This window comes from Pipistrellus kuhlii, unplaced genomic scaffold (genome assembly GCF_014108245.1).
Source record: "Pipistrellus kuhlii isolate mPipKuh1 unplaced genomic scaffold, mPipKuh1.p scaffold_m20_p_18, whole genome shotgun sequence".
In the NCBI taxonomy this organism is placed as follows: Eukaryota; Metazoa; Chordata; class Mammalia; order Chiroptera; family Vespertilionidae; genus Pipistrellus; species Pipistrellus kuhlii.
In genome coordinates, this window is record NW_023425493.1 from 6,860,916 (window position 1) to 6,883,300 (window position 22,385).

General features: G+C 45.2%; 1 protein-coding gene and 1 long non-coding RNA gene across 3 annotated transcripts; both read right to left on the reverse strand.

Annotated features, from left to right (window-relative positions):
• Positions 1–4,139: 4,139 nt before the first annotated feature.
• ELK4 (ETS transcription factor ELK4) lies at positions 4,140–21,412 on the reverse strand. Of its 2 annotated transcripts, XM_036442137.2 has the most exons (5): positions 21,119–21,405; positions 9,496–9,711; positions 7,218–8,048; positions 6,196–6,312; positions 4,140–4,590 (listed from the first exon to the last, which is right to left on the reverse strand). In XM_036442137.2, exons 2-5 carry the CDS (start codon positions 9,700–9,702, stop codon positions 4,492–4,494), a joined length of 1,254 nt encoding a protein of 417 aa, XP_036298030.1. In that variant the 5' UTR covers positions 9,703–9,711; positions 21,119–21,405; the 3' UTR covers positions 4,140–4,491. The 2 variants fall into 2 exon arrangements, with proteins under 2 accessions (XP_036298030.1, XP_045439007.1); XM_045583051.1 differs by lacking the exon at positions 4,140–4,590 and having other exon boundaries at positions 6,207–6,369; positions 21,119–21,412.
• LOC118721300 lies at positions 6,752–7,194 on the reverse strand. The gene is made up of 2 exons (XR_004988692.2): positions 7,123–7,194; positions 6,752–6,874 (listed from the first exon to the last, which is right to left on the reverse strand). It is a non-coding gene; the product is annotated as an uncharacterized LOC118721300 (long non-coding RNA).
• Positions 21,413–22,385: the final 973 nt, after the last annotated feature.

Here is a 22,385-nt window from a genome sequence, read left to right on the forward strand (position 1 = left end):
CTCAGTAGATAGTGTCAGCCTGCAGAGTGAAGGGTCCAGGGTTCAATTCCAGTCAAGGGCACATGCCTGGGTTGCAGGCTCGATCCCCAGTGGGAGGCGTGCAGGAGACAGCTGATCAATCATTCTCTCTCATCATTTATGTTTCTATCTCTCCCTCTTGGAAATCAATTTATTTATATATATATTTATATATATATATATATATATATGTATATATATATATATATATATATATATATATATATATATATATATCTCCAGACCCTTTTACTATATAGTTTAGGCTCATGAGCTCACTTTTCCCATCAAAATTTGAAGAAAAAGAATTAAACTTACTTTTTAGCCATAAATATAAGAAAAATTAAAACTATATTTTAATTCTAAGAAGCTGAAGGAGAGTGTTCTGGGAACCTTACGGGAACCTTACACTGTTGAAATCCCCCCAGCCATGGACTGGAGGGAAGATTTTAAAAATCAATGGCAGGTGCTCTGGCCCAGGATCCCAGCTGGGGAGCACCTCTCAAGGATCCCTCTGCCTTGCTGGTCCAGGTCCAAGTGTGTCTCCTGCCACCCCATCTTTGAAAGCATTGCTAACAGATGGAGCCATGGAGCTTACCAACAGCGGTCCTCCAGGAGGAAGAGGAAGTGCCATCGAGGGAAGTCCACCTGGAGCAACAGGAAGCACTGGCCTTTGACAGGGCACCCAGAACTCGGTCCAAAAACAGGAGAGGGTGTATGCGGACAACTTTCCTCTACGACCCAGGCTGGCCAGACCCGCTACGTTCCTGAACGTGGAGGATGCTATGGAGCTACAGAACATCTCAACTGGAAGGAGGTGAAGGCGGCCGTGGTGCACACGACACAGGCCATCGCGATCACCAGTGTCATGATGTTTATTGGATTCGTGGTCAACGGCCCGAGGGGACTGGCCATTGGGGGCGCCGCCGGGGGCCTGGATGTCATGGGGGAAGTTTAAGTCTGACCCTCAGATACTCAAGGAGAAGGAGAAGCTACACAGGCAGCCAGGTCATGGCCATCGCCAGGGACCTGAACGGAATGGACATGAAGGAACCGACTAAGCAGGTCATGACCAACAAAGCTGTGCAAGAGAAGCTGCTGGAGCTGACCATGGCTTCTTCACCAAGATGCTGGAGACTATCTTACCAGTTAAGTTCAGTGAACAGAGCATCAGCCTGTGCCCTCAAGGGTACCGGGTTCCATTCTGGTCAAGGGCATGTACACCTTGGTTGCGGGCACATCCCCAGTGGGGAGTGTGCAGGAGGCACCTGATCAATGTTTCTAACTCTCTATTCCTCTCCCTTCCTCTCTGTGGAAAAAAAAAAAAAAAAGAAAAAAAAATCAATAAAATATTATTAAAAACAAAATTTTTAAAAAAATCAGTGGCAGTTTCCACCTTTGTTTGAACACACAAAATATGCCATGAGAAACTTAACATCACAAAAGCACTGTGACAAACCATGAGAAAAAAGATTACTGAAGTCAGACATGTGGTCTTAATTTTGTATTTTTAAAAATCAGCATGTGAAAAACAGAATGTTTTAGAAGCTATGTGAAAATCCACCACCCCAGGGAGGGAGGAAGGCAGCGGGCTGCTGGCTAAGGGCACGGCTGTGCGCGTCCCTTCCCAGCTCCAATGTGGTCGCTAAGATCAGCCCTACGGGGAGAACTCACACAAGGGAATCAGCAAATGCTACAGAGAAGGGCTTCTTTTCCCCTTCAGAGAGCCTGGCAGTTAAACAGTTTCCAGCAAACAACTGAGTAGATATGGACCAGAGCAGACAAAGAGCTAATTAAGATCATCGCAGCAGATGTCTCAAAAGACTCATGCAGCCACTCCCCGATCTTAACTTAGGCTACCTCTGCCCACCAGCATTCATCCTGGCAAAGTGACTCGCGATGGATACCAGCGGCAGCTACCAAATGGAAGTCCCTCCAGTGTGCTGGTCCGCAGTGGCATGTCACTCCATGGATGTTAAAAAAAAAAAAACATGACGCTGAGACATCTCCAGGGTGGAGGTAGTTTACAAATAGAACTTGAGCGAAGGTTGTAAACTTTCATTTAAAAAAGGACACACACACACACACGTGAGCGTCCCAGATTAATGGATCTCACATAGAAAGAAGGTCACCATCAGCCTCCTAGAGGCCCACACCACTCAGAGGCCTCCAGGATAGGTTTATGGACCGAGGGTTCACCAACCCTCGTTCCTAGGAAGTTGCTCTGAATCAGTTCCAATGGTGTCCTCGCTTCCCAGGCACCCCTGTGCTGAAACAGTTCATTATTAAAGAGAGCATCTGGGAAAACAAACCAATGGCTTTTCTCCTTTAATTCCAAAAGATATGTTTTGTGCTTCCACAATTTTAAATATCTAATTCAGTCAACCCATCAATATTTACTTATTGCCCTACCTGGCTTGGCTCAGTGGATAGAGCATCAGCCTGTGTACTGAAGGGTCTCAGGTTCAATTCCGGTCAAGGGAATGTACACCTTGGTTGTGGGCATATCCCCAGTGGGGAGGGTGTGGAATACAGTTGATTAATGTTTCTCTCTCATCAATGTTTCTAACTATCCCTCTTCCCTTCCTCTCTGTAAAAAATCAATAAAATATATTTTAAAAAAATTATTCAATGTACAAAATGTTAACCTAATAAAACTATTCCAAAGTGCTGCTGAGAGGTCCACCTTCAAACAGGCATGCGAAATAAATGATGCAGGGTGGAGGGAGGGGGAGAGGGGAGTCCGGGGAGTCTGTCTGCATCCCTGCTGAACACCACGACCTCTCAGCATGGCTACTGCACGTCTCGGGGACAGACCCCAGCTGAGACCCCGAGGAAGCAGGAATGGGTCTCCCGTGCTCCGAATGCAAAGGCAGCTCCCTGAATACCATCCCTCAGCCATCCCTGCGCAAGCACAGCCGTCTCTCACGAGCGCTTCTCCTCCCTGGTGTACACACACTCACAGTCTGTACACCTGGAAGGTGCTGGTGTGTGTCAGGGTCCTTCTGAGCCCTCAATTCTTTATTCCCTCATTCCATTTAGTTCATGCGATTGAATTATAGGAACTATTTCTAGGGTTAAAAGACTAGTTTAATGGACAGAGAGGTTGGGGGGGAGGGGGGCGCGGGAGGGGTGGCGGCCACATATACTATCTAATCCTGGACTTAAAAGCCAAGATTTTTTCAAAAGATTCCACTGAGACATTGGTATCAATTCGGTTTAGGGGATCAACAAAGCTGGCACTGATTACCATAAAGGAGTATTTTATAAATTTGGTACTCTTGAGACTAAGGCCCGAATTTTCCCCTACTAATGAGGACCATCTAATTCTTGTGCATGGGAATTCCCAAAGGAATTCTGCTCCTCCCTGATTTAAAAAGAACCAACCGTACAAAGACATCAGCACACCTTTACCTCACTGCGGATCTGGAGGCTTCTCATCTTTCTAATTACAATTTCATAACTGTCACGGCCTCTCTCAACATCACATTTAAAGGAAGATCAGCATACGGTAGAAAATGAGGCGCCAGGAACAGAAACGAGAAAGGGTCCTTCGTACAGGGATGTATCCTTGAACTGGGAAAGGCCACAGATGCTGTTTCAAGTTATTCACCTGGATCTTTTACTCAGAGATGCCTCCAAATCTCAAAGCCCGGGCTTATTCTCCTAAAAGCGTCGCCCACGGATGTGGGACTGGAACACCCCGCCGCGAGCAGCCACCTTTTCTGTGGAGACGGGGCCCCCTCTTCTCACTGGCTGTCGCAAACAGTGTTAAACCCCAGGTTGGAAAGTCTCCCTCTGCTGAAACGGACTAGCTCCACGCTCTGTAGACAGGCCCAGACAAGATCGTACACGTGTGGCTGAGAGACCCTCCTGAACAAACATGTTAAGTAGGAAGCGTTTCCGCAGAGTTGCTTCTCATTGGTCAGACTCCACAGCAATCCAGAGCACCGCTCCAGTCTTCCTCCGTGCGGACAGAAATGTCTTTTTCCTCTCCTGTTTATGCATAGCTCACTTCTCATTATCCAACAAAGCACACTTAGTCTTAGAGAAATGGCCAATTTCGTTTAACTAATATTTCTTTAAATAATATGCTCAAAGCATGATTTTTTTTTTTTCCCCTGACCAAAGGGTCCCAAGAAGGGCAGTTCTTAACTGCCCTGGCAAAACATAGCTAGCTGCTAAACCCCACCAAACATTTCCTTAACACAAAGCTCAAGTATCTGTTAGAAAAATAAAAGAAAGAAAAAGAGGGAGGTGGAGTTCAGACTCCACTTAAGGCATTGTTAAACACAGTCCAACTTGAGTCTTCTTGGAAGGGAATCCTAAAAAGGCACTTTGACGGGAATAGCAAAAACCACGAGAGTCTGTTACCAGCACTGTGCAACCGTCCACCACTCACTCCGAAGGCAATCGTGTGGAGGGGCCCTCTGTGTCTTTATTCCTTGGTTCTCTCTTTCTGCAAGTGCGTCGTTATGTCTTCTGTAGATCTGGGGAAAAGGGGCCAGGGGTGGAAGGCCCATCCAGGCCAGACAGAGTGAACGGCCCATGACTGTTCAGAACAGAAGGAAACTGAGAAAGAGAAGAGAATACATTGTCATCCTTTGACTCAACCGAATGTTCACTTTCCGTCCCTTCTATGTTTCCTGAGCCAGAAGATGACAGCCATCAGCAGTGGCTCATAGGACAAAGGCAGTAACTGTTCATCATGAAAGAGGATGATGTCATAACAAAACTTTAAAGAAAAGAATGTTGCCCAGCTGGCGTGGCTCAGTGGTTGACCATCGACCTATAAACCAGGAGGTCGAGATTCAGTTCCGGTCAGGGTACAGGCCTGGGTTGCAGGCTCGATCCCCGGTGTGGGCCATGCAGGAGGCAGGTGATCAATGATCCGCTCTCATCCTTAATGTTTCTCTCTCCCCCTCTCCCTTCCTCTCTGAAATCAATAAAAATTAAAAGTTAAAAAAAAGAAAAGAATATTAAATATTAATACTCTTCAGCTTGCCCTGATGGAATGCAAAGCACAAACCTACACCTTTCCTCATATCCAAAGGTGCACAGGATGGCATTTAACTTCAGTTGAAGGTTTTAGAAAGGTTGGTCAATAACCCTACAGAGTATATTCAATCACAAGGCAAATCGCAGACTGTCCAAAAGAGATCCAGAAAGAGACACCCACCTGCTAACTCTTTAACGGTGCAAACAGTTACAGGGTGCTCATCGGAGAGGAGGGTTCCCCATCATATATGTGTATTTTTAAATTTCTCTATTGATTAAGGTATCACATATTTGTCCTCATCCCCCCATTCCCACCCCATCATATATTTTGAGGCCAATTCTAGAAGGAGATTCTAGGCCGAAGCCACCTGAGCAGGACTTTGCTTAAGGTCTCAGATCCCTCTATAACGCAATCACTGGTTTGCAAGAGGCAAAGAAAAATGAAACAAAGAAAATTCTCAACTTTTTCTACTCAATAATTTAGAACTTTTTGTCAAAAAGTGCAGAAGTAGGAGTATTTTTAAGTTGTTTTCTTCTTTAACATTTCATTTTCATAAGAATTAATGAAGAGTTAAATCACAAAAACATAAGAAAATCCTCCAGGGAGTCACCTCTAAATAGTAGTAAATGAATCAACCATAAGAAAGCCTACCAGTTAAAAAGTCTAGATGTTCTGGGCAAAATAATAATTAAAAGCTGTGAGACTTTTCCTAAGATCTTGCTTAAGAGATAATACAATAGTCATTTAAAAAATATATTTAAAATGTTAATAAATTTGTCTTTTGAGGGGGAAATGGGAGTATTTAATACATTATCAAGAGTTTTCTCTATTTTCCCCCCCTAAAATCCCCTCCACACACACATACATTTCATCACTGTAGATTTTGAGACTATTCAGTTTTTTATCACTTTAAAACTGTAGAAATCCTTTTTGATTAGGAAAAACATGTATACACACAGATATTCATACAAATACACATGCACATATTCATACACACACATATATGTTGTGTGTGTGTTTGTATGAATATATGAAATTCAAAACCAAAAGTAAAGAATATTTATTAAATAGGAGTTTTATACAATATAATGCTTACACCAAAGCAGGAGATACTGTGTTTCTGCCTCTCTCCCCGTTCACCATGCCCCCTTACAAGAGACGGGCTTTACGCCACTTACCTGGAAAAGTGTGTTAGCACCTTGCAGCCTGGCTGGGCTGAGGGGAGCGACAGGGCTGAGGGTGCTCCAGAAGTGGATGCTGGAGAGCAAGGGGCTGGGAGTCAGTAAGATGGGCGTCTGCAACACACAAAAGCAAAACATTCACTGAGCGGCGCATCGGGCTTATGCTTTCTCCTGGTGATAATACCACAGCCCGGAACCCGAATACTGTCCTCGTCACTACATCTCTCCGCGTCTGACATTTATATACTCAAAAGTTATTTTTTACATCTTAAGAAAAAGTCCAAATATTTTCTAACCTACTTTTTGTAGGGTCTTTCTCAAACAGAAAAACGAATCTGAATTCAGCTATGGAAAAATAGCGGGTAACTGAGTCACAAACGTAGTTTTTCCTTAATAACGAGGTGGTCTGTGAGCGAGCCATCCATTTAAATGTTACACGTAAGCAAGTTGAGATTATCCCTGTTTGTTTGTTTTTAGTAAGATTTTTATACGAGGAAAAAAAAAGAGAGAAAGAATACTTATTTTCTATAGAAGGAAGTGGAAAGCCAAAATATTTCTTTACTTGTAGAACAATGAATTATTTAGCACAGTGCTCCAAACCTTCTGTGTTGGTGATCCTAACCAAGATAAGGAACTGGGTGACTTTCATGGGGTCATTTAAAAACCGAAATAGCAGCTGAAACCGGTTTGGCTCAGTGGATATAGAGCATCGGTCTGCGGAATGAAAGGTCCCAGGTTCGATTCCAATCAAGGGCATGTACATTGGTTGCGGGCACATCCTCAGTAGGGGGTATGCAGGAGGCAGCTGGTCGATGTTTTCTCTCTCATTGATGTTTCTAGCTCTCTATCCCTCTCCCTACCCCTCTGTTAAAAATCAATAAAATATATTTTAAAAATAATGATAATAAAAAATAAAAACCGAACTAGCAGAATGAAAACTTGAGGTTAAAAACCTGGCTTTGTTCGGGAAGGCGAGTGAACACAGACCACGGTGGCACGGGAGAGAAGGAAGGAGCTACCTGTGAGAACAGTGCTGGCGTCAGGGACGCTGTGGGGAGAGAGGGGCTCAGGATGCCCAGGGGGCTGGGGTCGCTGCCCGTGATCAGGAGGATGGGGGCCAGCTCCAAGCCCTTGGGCTTCTTGGATCTGGATGAGCTGTTTGTCCTGTCCTTTCCCGGCGAGGCCGAGTCCTGGTCCCTGGGCTCCAGCGCCAAGCTCTCTGGCAGCCCCACAGGCTGCGAGGCCACGGAGTCGACGTCCGTGTCGATGTCTGGGTTGGAGCTGAGCGGCGGGGAGGGTGATCTCGGGGGCTCCTGGAAGGAAGGGGACGGGACGGGTGTGCTGGGAAAGGCCGGGGCTTCCAGGGAGGGGGACGCCAGCGTCTCCAGCGCTTGCAGAGTCTCCTCCGGAGATGGGGAAACACCGGCGCCCGCTGGAACGGGGGCAGCGACGGGATCCACCGGTGGCTTTGTGGAAGGCGTTGTTACGAATTTAATGACGGACGGTGCTGGCTTCTGAGATTTCTTCTCTGCCAGTCTCTCGGCTGGGTTCTCCATCTTTATAGACTTGAGGAGCTTCCTCTTGGAGGCGTTCAAAGAGTTGAGGGTAAACGAGGAATACAAGCCGGAGTGGATGTAGTCGTTGCGGCTGGAGGCCTTGGCACCGGCCTGCGGGGGCCGCTCCTTCCCTCCGCTCTCCGTGTCCCGGGAGCCGCCGCCCACCTCACCGGCGCTCAGGGCCTCACAGTCCCCCTCGATCCTGCCCACCTTCATCGGGTCCATGCTCAGAATCTCTGGGTAAGAGACGAATTTGTACACAAACTTCTGACCGTTCACCTTCTTTATGATATTCTGTAGATAGATAAAAAGCATTCTTATACTTTCTTATAATCTCATCTCGAGTAGCGCGTGAAAAAAAACTGACCTAATGGTGTCCTCCGTGTGACAAGCAGTTTACTTCAAGCTTCCAATTCATCCAACATCCTCTAAGTTACTACCTCGTCACACTCACCACAGTGCCTACTGTTGTGGAGCGTAAGTTAAGAGCACTTACATGTCGTATTAACAACTGTAGTGAATACATTACATAAAAGCTGATTGTAATTGCTTAACGCCCTCAACCAATGACCTGTATTGTCAAAAATCGCTGACCTACACACAATCTACAATAAGTCCAAAGGTACAGGCCATACACATGCAGAGCAAGCAAAAAGGAATTGAAAACATCACTTCTACTAAGGTTCCTACGTCCTTCAAAAACTCCAGTTGTTGCTTTTACTCGTGTCTCAGACAGCAAAGCTGATAAGACCAACCACTTAAAGGTGAAAGAAATAAAGATCTCAGCTTCTCATTCCAGTTCTATCCATTTGAGTCACTTATTTTACCTCAGGGCCCAATGTGTATTCAAAATGAGAATTTAAAATTTTAACTAAGAAGTCAATTCTATGGGTAAACAGGCATGTATTAATTGTGTTCTCTGGATTAAATTAAAAAGTAAAAACTAAGTAAAGCTAAGAAACAAGTGCCTATGACAATTTTTAAAGTAAATCATGATATACAAAATAATATTTATCCTCAAGAATCTCAAATTTCTTTTTCCTTATTTCAACCCTATCCTTACTTTTCCAGACAACTGTTTGGAATAAAATAGATGCAATGGGGTGGGGTACTGAATAGCAGTTTGCAGAAAGACAACTGGAACATTTCTAGCCCCCATCTTAATTCCAAACTGTTCAAGTTATAAAATAAACTGGATTAAAATAAACCATGACAGTGATCATTTTGATATTTGAAACAAATATCAAATCATGTTGTATACCTGAAACTATTTCAATTATATCTCAACTAGAGGTCTGGTGCACAAAATTCACGCACAGGTGCGGTCCCTAGGCCTGGCCGGAGATCAGGGCTGATCAGGTTCCGCCCCTCCCCCCCTCATCTTTCCCTTGCCACCCATATCTGCCACCACCCACCCCCAGTTCCCCATCCCAGCCCAGAGCCAAGCCCCAATCAGGTGATCAAGACCTGCAGACTAGGGGGAGGGACCAGGAAGTAGGCTGGCAGGCCTTATCAGTGATCGGGGCCTGTGGGCTGGGGGCAACTCCTACGTTGAATGTCTGCCCCCTGGTGGTCAGTGTGCATCGTAGCGACCAGTCATTCTGGTCGTCCCATTGTAATGATCGCTTAGGCTTTTATATATAGAGATTTAAAAAATTAAGTAAATAAATCAGCATCTTTGTACCTATAACCTGAACAGAAGAGAAGGAATGCTTCTTGTTCTCGGGTGGGCGTGTATTACCTTTACATAATAGTATCTGAGGGCTCGGCTGAGCTTGTCGTAGTTCATATTAGGCTTGTTCTTACGAATCCCCCAGAGCCGAGCCACCTCTTCCGCCTGCAGAAGCTTGAACTCCCCGTTGTCAGAGGTCCAGCAGATCATGTGCTTGTTCTGAGGCTCCTGCAGGAGCTGAAGAAGGAACTGCCATAGGGTGATAGCACTGTCCATAGCAATGAGCTGGAAGAGGCACACAGGGAGAGACACAACAACATTAGCAGCTGACGCTCCCAGATCACTGTACATCAGGCACTGTTTTAAGTGCTCCAAATATATGACTTCTGTTCATTCCCACAGCAGACATGATTGCAGCCTTATTTTATTTATAGAAAAACTGATTCATAAATAGCTGCAGCAATCCTGAGAAAGAAGAACAAAAAAGGAGGGATCTCAATATCAGATATCAAGCTGTATTACAAAGCCACTGTTCTCCAAACTGCCTGGTACTGGCACAAGAACAGACATATAGACCAATAGAATAGAATAAAGAACCCAGAGGAGAAACCAAGATGGTGGCATAGGTAAACACCTGAATTTGCTGCCTTGCACGACAACTTCAAAACTATAACTAAAAGACAAAACAGACATCATCCAGAACCACAGGAAGGCTGGCTGGTTGGAAATTCTACAACCTGAAGGGAAGAGAAAAGCACACTATTAGGAGGAACTGCGGAAGTAAAGGCAGAAGTATGGATGCTAGCACACAAAGAGGGCTGGCAACTGAGTAGGTGGCTGACATTTTCAAGCGAGAGGGAAACAAAAGCTCCCAACTGCTCTGAACTCCAGTTCTGGATGAGACTCTGGGGACCTAAACTCATTCGGGGAGAAACTGGACTGACTGGCCGTGGGCGAAACTCGAAGGCGGCTTTCTCTCAGAGGTGCTTGTAGCAATTACCAAGGGACATTGAGATCCAGGCAGGGCTGAACGGAAGCCATTGCTGTTTGCTCTGCCCTGAGATTCTACCCCATCCAAACTGTGCACATATGAATGGCCTTGTCCTTTGAAATCTAAATTTACCTAACAAACTGCAGCTGAGTCACTGAGACCCAGAACATCCAAAAGAAGGCCCAAGATCCCACAGCAGCTTGCACTGCTTCACAGCTGGGCCTCATCTGGGCACTTCCAAAATCCAAACAAAGAAGAGGAATCTGCAGATCTCCACATAGCTTCTGCTGGATGGCCTCAGGAAGAGGCTAAATTAGCACCTCCTTGGAGATCCAAGAGGCAGTGTACCAAAGGGTCAGAGTAAGACCTCCAGATTACAACTCCTCAGATCCATAAGGGACACACTCAGGGGGAAGACTCAGTGAGCACCAAAGCCCCACTGAAGCAAGTCTTGCCTCATAAGGGTGTCTCCAGCACAGAAGATCACCCATTGTAGACACAGCTGATCCTTACAGCCAATTGGCCTGGAGGTCAATTCTTCTCAGTGATACCAACAACAATCAAGGCTTAAATACAACAAGATGGTGCACACAGCCCACAAAGGGGTGCACCAAGAGTGTCCACCTCAGGTAACTGGGGAGGCTGAGCCACTGGGCCCTATAGGACACCTAGCATACAAAGCCACTCTATCAACCCAAGCTCACAAATGAAAGAAATGGAGAAAAGCAAATGACTGGAAATAGAGTTCAAAACCACGTTTATAAGGTTTTTCAAGAATTTCCTAGATAAGGCTGATAAATTTAGTGAGACCCTTCAAGGATATGAAAAAAGACCAACTAGAAATTAAGCATACACTGACTGAAATAAAAAATAGTATACAGAGATCCAGCAGCAGACTAGAGGATCACAAATATCAAGTCAAAGGTTTGAAAAACAAAGAAGCAAAAAACACTCAACCAGAAAAGCAAAAATAATCCAAAAATATAAAGATAGTGTAAGGAGCCTGTGGGACAACTTCAGGCGTACCAACATCAGAATTATGGGGGTCCCAGAAGAAGAGAGCGAGCAAGATATTGAAAACCTATATGAAGAAATAATGACTGAAAACTTTCCCCACCCGGTGAAAGAAATAGATTTACAAGTCCAGGAAGCACACAGAACCCCAAACAAAAGGAATCCAAAGAGCACCACACCAAGAAACATCATAATTAAAATGCCAAAAGCAAAAGACAAAGAGAGAATATTAAAAGCAGCAAGAGAAAAAAATTATTTACTTACAAGGGAGCACCCATACGACTGTCAGCTGATTTCTCAACTATGCAGGCCAGATGGGAGTAGCAAGAAATATTCAAAATGATGAATAGCAAAAACCTACAACCAAGACCACTCTACCCAGCAAAGCTATCGTTCAGAATTGAAGGTCAGATAAAGAGCTTCATAGACAAGAAAAAGCTAAAGGAGTTCATCAGTGCCAAACCAGTATTATATGAAATGCTGAAGGGTATTCTTTAAGAAGATAAAGAAGAACAACAAAGGTAAAGATAAAAATTATGATCAACAAATACATATCTATCAACAAGTGAATCTAAAAATCAAGTGAATAAAAAATCTGATGAAAAGAATAAACTGGTGAATATAATAGAATCAGGGGCATAGAAAGGGAGTGGACTGACAATTCTTGGGGGGAAAAGGGGTGTGGGGGTGCAGAAAGAGACTGGACAAAAATCATACACTTATGGATGAGGACAGTGGGGGAGAAGGGGTAAGGGCAGAGGGTGTTGTGAGAACCAGGTGGAGGGGAGCTATGGGGGGAAAAAAGAGGAACAATTGTAATAATATGAAAAATAAGGATTTATTAAAAAAAAAAGAGAGAGAGAATAGAGAACCCAGAAATCGACCAAAACCACTATGCTCAATTAATATTTGACAAAGGAAGCAAGAGTTTACAATGGAGTCAAGATAGTCTCTTCAATAAATGGTGTTTGGAAAATTGGACAGGTACATGCAAAAAAATGAAATTAAGCCAACAACTTACACCATACACAAAAATAAACTTCAAATGGATAAAGGACTAAAATGTAAGATAGGAAACCATAAAAATCTTAGAGGAATCCATAGGCAGCAAAATCTTAGACATATGCCGAAGCAATATCTTCACCAATACAGCTCCTAGGGCAATGGAAACTAAAGAGAAAATAAACAAATGGGACTACATCAAAATAAAAAGCTTCTGCACAATAAAAGAAACTATCAATGAAACAACAAGAAAGCCCACTGCAGGGGAGAACATATTTGCCAATGTTATCTCCAATAAGGGTTTAATCTCCAACATTTACAAGGAACTCATACAACTTAACAAATGGAAGATAAGCAACCCAATCAAAAAATGTGCAACGGACCTAAATAGATACTTTTTGAAAGAGGACGTAAGGAAGGCCAAGAGACACATCAAAACATGCTCACAGTCACCAATCATCCAAGAGATGCAAATCGAAATGACAATGCAGTACCATCTCACACCTGCCAGAATGGCTATCATCAACAAATCAACAAACAAGTGCTGGTGAGGATGCAGAGAAAAGGGAACCCTTGTGCACTGCTGGTGGGAATGCAGACTGGTGCAGCCACTGTGGAGAACAGTATGGAAATTCCTCAAAAAACTAAAAATGGAACTTCCATTTGACTCAGTAATCATACTTCTAGGAATATATCCACAGAAACCAGAAACACCAATCAGAAAGGATATATGCACCCCTAGGTTCATAGTGGCACAATTTACCATGGCTAAGATTTGGAAACAGCCTAAGTGCCCATCAGCAGATGAATGGATTAAAAAACTGTGGTACATCTACACAATGGAATGCTATGCTATGGTAAAAAAAAGGAACTTTTACCATTTGCAACACCATGGATGGACCTGAAGAGCATTATGCTAAGCGAAATAAGTCAGTCAGCCCTAACTGGTTTGACTGAGTACATAGAGCATCAGCCTGTGGACTGAAGGGTCCGAGGTTCGATTCCAGTCAAGAGCATGTACCTTGGTTGTGGGCACATCCCCAGTAGGGGGTGTGCAGGAGGCAGCTGATCAATGTTTCTCTCTCATTGATGTTTCTGTCTATCCCTCTCCCTTCCTCTTTGTAAAAAAAAATCAATATATATTAAAAAAATAAGTCAATCAGAGAAAGATAAATATCACATGCTCTCACTCATTTGGGGAATATAATGAACAACATAAACTGATAAACAAAAACCGATCCAGAAACAGAACCAACAAACCTCAGAGGGAAGGTAGGGGAGGATGGGGGTAAGGGAGAGGTCAACCAAAGGACTTGTATGCATGTATCGATATAAAAGCCTAGCCAATGGATACAGACACCAGAGGGGTGAGGGCATGAGTGGTGAATGGGGGTGAGAGGCAATGGGAGGATAAGGATACATATGTAATACTTTAATAATAAAGAAAGAAAAAAACCGGATTCATATAAGAGCTAAATAATTTGTCTAAGATCACACAAGCAAACGATGGAGCTGAGACTTAAACCTAGGCAGTGGAATCCAGAGTCTAAATGCACAATCATGCCACACTGCTTAAGGGAAGTCTTGCTTGGGAGACAAAGCCAGTTCCATAAATTATAGGAGCAGCCTGACGCCTGCCAATCACTAGACCAGAGTATCACTGTTATTAAATTTATCGTATTGTACAAGCTCATTGTCGTATTCTCTGAGGAGACCACCATTCCGGCATCTATCTTAATCAGCCCAGTTGATTTATTTGCCAGGATGTGTATGTGTGTGTCTCAGTGTGGCCCGGGGGTATAGAATAATCCACTTCTGCTCCACTGGTATTTCTCCTTCAAATGGTTTCCATTATCACAAATATAATTTACATATAAATTGGCAGCACTGAAAATTGGGCAAAATGTTCCCTGATTTCACCTGAAAATTCTGTCACCATCTATCTGCCCACAGGGGTTTTTTCCGCATAGATCCGCCATTTATTTATTTATTTAAGAATCGTTTGTTAATTTCTAAAGAGAGGAAGGCCACGGGAGAGACAAAAACATCCATGTGAGAGAGAAACATCAATTGACTGCCTCTGTACGCCTATTGGGGATCGAACCCACAACCCCAGGCAGGTGTCCTCACCAAGAATCAAACAGCAACCTTTCCTTGCACGGTACCATGCCCAACCAACCCAGCCACACTGGCCGGGGCAATCCACCTTTAATTTGATTAGAAACCTTTATTTCATTATCAAGATATGAGCTGAAAAATCCTTCAATATCCCAAGTTTTAGGACTTCCCTAGTTAGGCCAGAGTTTCCCAACTACTGACATTCTGGGCCAGACAATTCTTTGTTCCTAGAAGCTGTTCTGTGCATTGTTTAGCAAAATCTCTGTCCTCTACCCACCAGGTGCCTTGTAGTACTTCCTGCCCACCTGTGACAACCAAAGATGGCCTCAGACACTGCCAATGTTCCCCCAGGGTACAAAGCCAACCCGCCGAAAACCACTGGTTTAGGCAATGGAGCAGCAAGGAACTGTTTGCACAAAGTTATTTTTCTCATAAAACTTCAAAACATCTTGTTTAACAGGAAGAATTCTTTAGGGCAAAAAACTCTGGCCAAATACATATCAGCACATCTAAGAAGCCCGTAACTGAACAATACCAACACACACACACACACACACACACACACACACAAAACAAACAAAAAAACAAAACAAAAAAAAAAAACTTCCTTTTTTAAATCTAGAAATGAGATCTCAATGAATCGGGATAGGACTTGAAAACTATTAAGCCATTAAAATACTACAAAAAACTCAAAACTTCTGTGCTGCACAGTAAAAAGAAGACTCTTTTACCCTTTGAGCAGCATGGAGGGACCTGGAGAGCAGCATGCTAAATGAAATAAGTCAGTTAGAGAATGTTAAGTATGACATGATTGCACTCATATGTGGAAGCTAAGTGACAAAATAACCTGATGAACAGAATGGATGCAGGTACATGGAAGCATGAAACAGAGGGCGCAATCTCAGTGGGAAGGTGGGGGAGGTGGGTTGGGTGGGAGGTAATCAGCCAAGGACCTTGTATGCATATTTGCATGGCCCTTGGACACAGATGAGGCCATGCAGATATGTGGCAGTGAGGGCCTGGGGTGGGCTGGAGGGGGTCAATGGGAGAAAAAAGGAGACATGGGTAATACTTTCAACAATAAATTATTATTTAAAGTAATAATAAAAATGAAACTTTATTTTGCTGCAAAAAATATCATCAAGTAAGAAGACAATCTGTAGAATGGGGAAAATATTTTCAAATCATAGAGACCTATATAAAAAAATTATAAAGAACTCTTATAATTAAAGAAGAAAAGAAAACACAGAAAAATAGGCAAAGGATTTGAAAAGACATTTCCCTAAAGATGGACAAATGACCAATATGCACATGAAAAGATGCTCAATATCATTACTTATTAGGGGAATAAAAATGAAAACCATCTTAGATACCAGATAATTCTTAGTAAGATAGCTGTAATTAAAAAGACAGACAGTAACAAGTGTTAGCAAGGATATGGAGGAAGTGAAACCCTCATACATTATAGGTGGGAATGTAAAATGGTATAGCCACAAGAAAGACAGTTTTGATGTTTCTTAAAATGCTAAATACAGAGTTACCTCATGACCCAGCAATTCCACCCTTAGCTCCAGACCCAAGAAAAATGGAAATTTATGTCTACACAGACACTTGAACAGGAATGTTCACAACAGCATTACTCATAATATCCAAAAAGTAGAAAGAGCCGAAATCGGTTTGGCTCAATGGATAGAGCCTCGGCTTGGGGACTGAAAGGTCCCGGGTTCGATTCCGGTCAAGGGCATGTTCCTTGGTTGCGGGCATATCCCCAGTAGGGGGTGTGCAAGAGGCAGCTGATGGATGACTTTCTCTCATCGATGTTTCTAACTCTATCTCTCTCCCTTCCTCTCTGTACAAAATCAATAAAATATATTTAAAAAAAAAAAAAAGTAGAAAGAACCCAGATGTCCACCAACTAATAATTGTATAAACAAAATGTAACACAACCATATGGTAGAATATTATCCAGCCAGAAAACAGAATGAAGTACTGATACATGCTACAGTGATGGATAAACCTTGAAAACATTAGGCTAAATGAAAGAAGCCAGACACAAAAGGACAGGTATTGTGTAATCCCATTTATATATCAATAAAATGTCCAGAATAGGCAAATCTATTAGACATAGAAAGCAGATCAGTTGCTGAGGGATGAAGATGGTTGGGAAGAAGAGTGGAGAGTGAGTAGTAATGGAGTGATTTAAATTATTCTAAACATAGATTGTGGTGGTGGTTACACAACTCTGTGAATAAACTAAAAGCATTTAATTTTACATTCTAGGTAGGTGAATTTTATGGTATGTGAATTATATCTCAACAGATGTTAAAAACATTAACTATAAACATTACAAAAGGTAGGCCTGAGCAGCTCAATCCAAGCCTATATAATAAAAGCCTAATATGCCAAGTGTCCAGTCATCTGTTCAACCAATCAAAGCGTAATATGCTATGATATGCTAAGGCCATTCAACCGCTCTCTATGATGTGCACTGACCACCAGGGTGGCAGTCGACTTGTCAACCAGTTGCTATGACGTGCACTGACTACCAGGTGGCAGATACTCTGACCGGTAGGTTAGCTTGCTGCTGGGGTCTGGCTGATTGGGACTGAGGGAGATGGGTCGGACATGCCCACAGTCCCTCCTGGCTGACCAACCTCCCATGTGCCTCCCCAGCCGCGATCGTGTACCAGTGGGGTCGCTAGGCCTGGCCTGCGCCCACTTGAAATCCAGGCTGAGGGGACCCCACTCCCTAAGTGCACGAATTTTGTGTACCTGGCCTCTAGTAAGGTATAATTCATCTCTATGAATCCAAGATCCTTAGGAGTCACCCATGCATGCTCCCAAAAAGGAGCAGAGATAAGGACCTTAAGTGGAAAATATTTGGGTTCCTATAACTTTTCTGAGACACTCAAAATGTCCCCCAACTACCCTCAGAGTTATCATGTTGAAAGCCTGGTTATGTAGAGGTACTGTCACCCAAAAGCAGAGGAGGGGAAATAGCCAAGAACAGAAAGGGGGAGATGCCTCCCACAGTTCCCCAGTTCACAGAGAAGCTGAAGCCAGGAATCCAACTCCCTTTCACCACAGGTCACCAGCTGTTCATTAGGAAAAGTAGTCCCTTTATGGACAAAAGCATTCACACCTGGCCAGTCGGGTGTAAAGAACTATTACATATTAGATACTAAATAACCTACAACTATGAAGTGCTACTTTAATGCTAAGTAACAAAGCCCACTAGAAACCAGTTTCCCAAAGTCTCCCTTAAACTAGGTTCAAACAGTAGATTATATTCTATCCATCAAGCACTGGGGGGCAGGGGAGAGGGGTTTCCCTGTTATTTCTCCCAGTTTACCAGATACCTTCTTCTGATACCTGGTCAAGGTAAGTTACTTTTTAACTTACATGTGTTTCCCATTTAAACAACTGCTTGTTACTCTAAACCTGTTAAAACTAGTACAGTGGTCGGCAAACTCATTAGTCAACAGAGCCAAATATCAACAGTACAACGATTGAAATTTCTCTTGAGAGCCAAATTTTTTAAACTTAAACTTCTTCCAACACCACTTCTTCAAAACAGACTCGCCCAGGCCGTATTTGTGGGAGAGCCACACTCAAGGGGCCAAAGAGCCACATGTGGCTCATGTGAGCTGAGGTTTGCCGACCACTGCCCTATAAGTTTTAGCTAAGACAAAGAAAAAGTCTCTACAATTCCAGATATCATCTTCATTATCAAGAATGCTTTTAGCTCTGGCTGGTTTGGCTCAGTGGATAGAGCGTCGGCCTGCAGACTGAAGGGTCCCAGGTTCCATTCCAGTCAGGGCATGTGCCTGGGTTGCAGTCTAGGGGACATGCAGGAGGCGGCGATCAATGATTCTCTTTCATCATTGATGTTACTCTCTCTCTCTCTCCCCCTTCTCTCTTCCTCTCGGAAATTAACAAAAATTAAAAAAAAAATAATGCTTATAGGAGAAGTGTGAATGTTCGAATTCAATGATCATGGTGATGGAAAGATGGGGGAGGGAGAAGGGAAGACAGGAAGGAAAGAAGAAAGTAAAGACTACTACAAATTTGGTACCTATCATTCCATGTTTTGGGGAAAAGTCCCAAAACCAAATCCTAGAGTCTTGATACCTCTCATGTACAATAGCTCATGCCTGAGCCGCACAGATTTGTAACAGCCAACCTGTACGTGCAAAGACAGAACAGCATCAACAGCGCCACGGTGAGCACGCAGGTGCCTCTGAGCCAAGGGGAGCTTCCCAAGTACAGGTGTTTCCCAGGTGCCTGTACTTTACAGGCTGGTTACTGGGGAGCGAGCGTACTCAGCTGTTTGAGATTTTAAGGCAGAACCTAACTGCTGTGGAAAATGCTGGGATAGACTCTGGGATAGAAGGCTGTGAGAATAAAAGAAATGGCATTGTGGTTTTGGACTGAGGTACTGGAAGATAATTTTCTTTTGCAAAAAATAAAAACAAAATCCCACAAACATACAATGGATATCTTCAGAGGGCACTTTAAAGAAACATTTTATTCACTCAATTTTGATACCAGGTTATTCCTTGTTTGAAAAGTTGGGGGACCTCTGGGTATAAGGTTAAATTTAATCTCCATTTTAGTTCCTCGGTCATAAAAGAGAACTAAAAGGAAAAGATTTCAGAAGACCATTTTAAAATTACAAAGGTGACATGAAGGGTCAAAAAATATACTTTTATTCTTGCCACCTACCAATCAAAAAAATAAAAACAACCCTTTATTTTTCTTCTCACAAAAATCTCATTTCCTACAATTACAGTTTTAAAAGTTGTTTTTGTTTTTTTTGTGTTTTTTTTAAGAAATATGAGGGAAGGAAACATCTGATCCAAATGAAGGAATCTGGTTTTTGAGAGGCTAAATAGTGAAAACTCAACTGATTCTACCTTAACGCTTCCAAGACAGTAGACAAATCCCTGAGCTACAATGAAAGAGGGAGCATGTTGAAATAAACTATTAGGGAAAGGAAGTCTCTATTAAATGACAACTTTTCCACCCTAAGTATGTTTATAATACACAAAGTCCAGTTGCTGTGGTGACCCACAGCCCAGCTTTTTTTTCAGAAACAGTAGCTAAGACCCAGAAAAAGAAATGTCTCCAAATTCAGCGGGCTGCTTAAATAAAAACACCGGATTATAAAATGTATCAAGACTTGTCTTGAGTCAAAACATTGTCGTTGTCAAAAAGTAACCAGCTGTCTAACTGTACAGTAGCCTATACTAAGAGAATATTACTAAAATAAAAGTATACTGCACCCTAACCAGTTTGGCTCAATGGATAGTGTCTAAAAGGGTCCCAGGTTCAATTCCGGTCAAGGGCAAGTACTTTGGCTGCGGGCACATCCCCAGTGGGGGAGGGGTGTACAGGAGGCAGCTGATCGATGTTTCTGATTATCCCTCTCCCTTCCTCTATGTAAAAAAAAATATATTTTTAAAAAGTATACTGCTATGTTACAATACAACTGGAAGCCAATAGTTCCCTAGGAATGTCATGAATTCCACTTATATAACTTTAATGCTTAAATAAAATCAAAGAGGAGAGAGATGGAGGGAGGGATTGAATCCTAACTACGTTTTAACGAAAACACCTCTGACAGTCTTCAATGTGGAAGCACCAAGTTTTGCTTTGCAAGCAGTGTGGAGGGAAGATCCGACCCAATCACCTGAGAGATAGGCTGAACCATCCTGATGACTACAACTCCGTCTTTATATTGTATTTAAACTCCAAACAGCAATCAGCTGGATCATCGCCAACTGTGCGCGCATCTTCCCCCCAAACAAAACCTCTTCTTTCCCAGCAGAGCCAGTTAATATTCCGCCCCTAAAAGTAAGGTGACCAGACGTCCCGATTTTTAACAATTTGTCCCGCAGCGTTTTAAAAAAGTCCCGATTTTTGCAGAGAATTTTTTTTTTTAATCGGGACTTTTTTAAAGACGTCTCGGGACTGTCCCGCCAAAAGCGGGACGTCTGGTCACCTTACCTAAAAAAGATGACCCCAAGGGATCTTCCTAGGCATGAAGCAGCTCCCGGCCCCGCTCCCACGTGAAGCGGAAAATGTAGGGGGAGGAGGTTTGAAGTAGGGAAAGACACGAAACTCGACACCGGATGAACGCGAGCTCGCGGGGCGGAGGCGGCAGCGGGGACCGTGCGCCGCGGGGAAGATCAAAGTCCGGAGGAAGCGCCCGTCGCACTGGCCCGAGGAGCGCCGAGTGACTGCACTTTCAGTTTCCGACTTCCTGCCACTGGGGCCCGACAGCCCCGCTGGGCGCCCCCTCCCCCCGCAAAACAAACAAAAACAAACAAACAAACCACCGCCCCCTGCGCCCGCGGGACCCGCTGGACAAAATCAGGGCGACGCGAGCGGATGGGCGCAGCGGCTCCACCTGCACGCGCCGCGGGGCAGGCGGGACCCCGAGGGGCAGCGCTGCGGAGGGTCCCCGGGGAGCCCGCCGCCCGCTCAGCCCCGCCGCCGCCCCCCGGCCCCGCTCCGCGCTCCCAGGGCGGTGTCCGCGAGACCCCGACGGGCCGCGCCGCTCACCGAGGACGCGCGCGGGGCTCCCTCCGGGTCTCCGTCTCCCGCAGGACGCCGCTCTCCGCCCGCCGCCTCCTCACGCCGGCACCTCGGGGACGGCGCGGCAGCCACGGCGGCCCCCGCGGCGGAGCCGGACAAGGCGGCTGCGGCGGCCGAGCCCAGCCCGCCGGGTGCCTGCGGCCGCCCGCATCTCCCTGCGCCCCGCCCTGCCGCCCCCGCGCGCGGTTCTCGTCGGGCCGCTAAACGCGGGCGGGCGCGCGCTCCGCGTTCCTGGCCGCCGCTCTGCCAGTCGCCCCGGCCGCCGCCCGTCGTAAACCCCCCTGCGGCGCGGGCCCCTCCCGGACGCCGTAGCCGCCGCGTCACTTCTGGGGGCGTGGCCGCGGGCGCCGCTCCCCGGGGGTCCGAGCCGCGCCCGCCCCTGCCCGGTGCGCCCGGGTGCGCTGGCCGGCGTTTGCCCTGGCTCCTCTGACTCGCCACTCTCCGCCCCGCGGTGTGCGAGGCGCGGACCCGCTCCCTCCGCACCTCCGCCGCCGCCGGAGCCTGGGCCGCCGGCCGGTGTTCCTCCCGCCCGTGGGAGGGTGGCGCGCCCGGCGCCCCCAGGGACCGCGTCTCTCACCGCCCAGCCGGGTGCTGCCCGAGCCGCCTTCGCCCCCGCGGCGAGGACGGAGAAGTTGGCGCCACCTCAGCTTCCCCGTCCACGTGCCCGGCCCCGGGACACCGCAGACCCTGGATAAATGTTAAATCCGCCGCCCTGAGGCTCTCTAGCCTGGGGACTGACCCATGGGGCGCGGGTGCCATTGGGGTCAGACCTGAGTCCAGTCCTGGGTCTCCTAAGGTGACCAGATCGTCCCGCTTTTGGCGGGACAGTCCCGATTTCTAACCATTTTTCCCGCGGCGTTTTACAGTCTACCCCCCCCCCCCACACACACACACACACACTAACTCGGTGATCTTTGCAACTTTCTTCACCTCCCAAGACAGCTCGTCACCTATAACACGGAGAAAGCGCCACCGCTTACACTTGTACTAATGAAAGGAGATCAGGTGCATACATCACCCTGCAGAGCCTCTAGCCCATAAGGTTTTCATTAGCTATAATTCCTAAGGAACAGGTCACACACGTGGCTCCTTAAATAATTCAGCAGCTGAAAGGATGTGCCAGTCGATTAGCTGAACTGAACAAAACCTCCACGAAATAGATTGCCTGTTCTACTTCACAGGAAACCAAGACAGGCCAGTGTGGGAGCTGCTTGTGCCTACCCATGTACGAGCT

Coding starts and splice junctions, on each gene's coding strand:
- ELK4 (XM_036442137.2), bottom strand. CDS start 9,702: ATGGACAGTGCTATCACCCTATGGCAGTTCCTTCTTCAGCTCCTGCAG. Junction 8,049..9,495: donor TCAGATACTATTATGTAAAG/GTAATACACGCC, acceptor ATCTATCTACAG/AATATCATAAAGAAGGTGAA. Junction 4,591..6,195: donor GTGCTAACACACTTTTCCAG/GTAAGTGGCGTA, acceptor TCTCTTTCTCAG/TTTCCTTCTGTTCTGAACAG.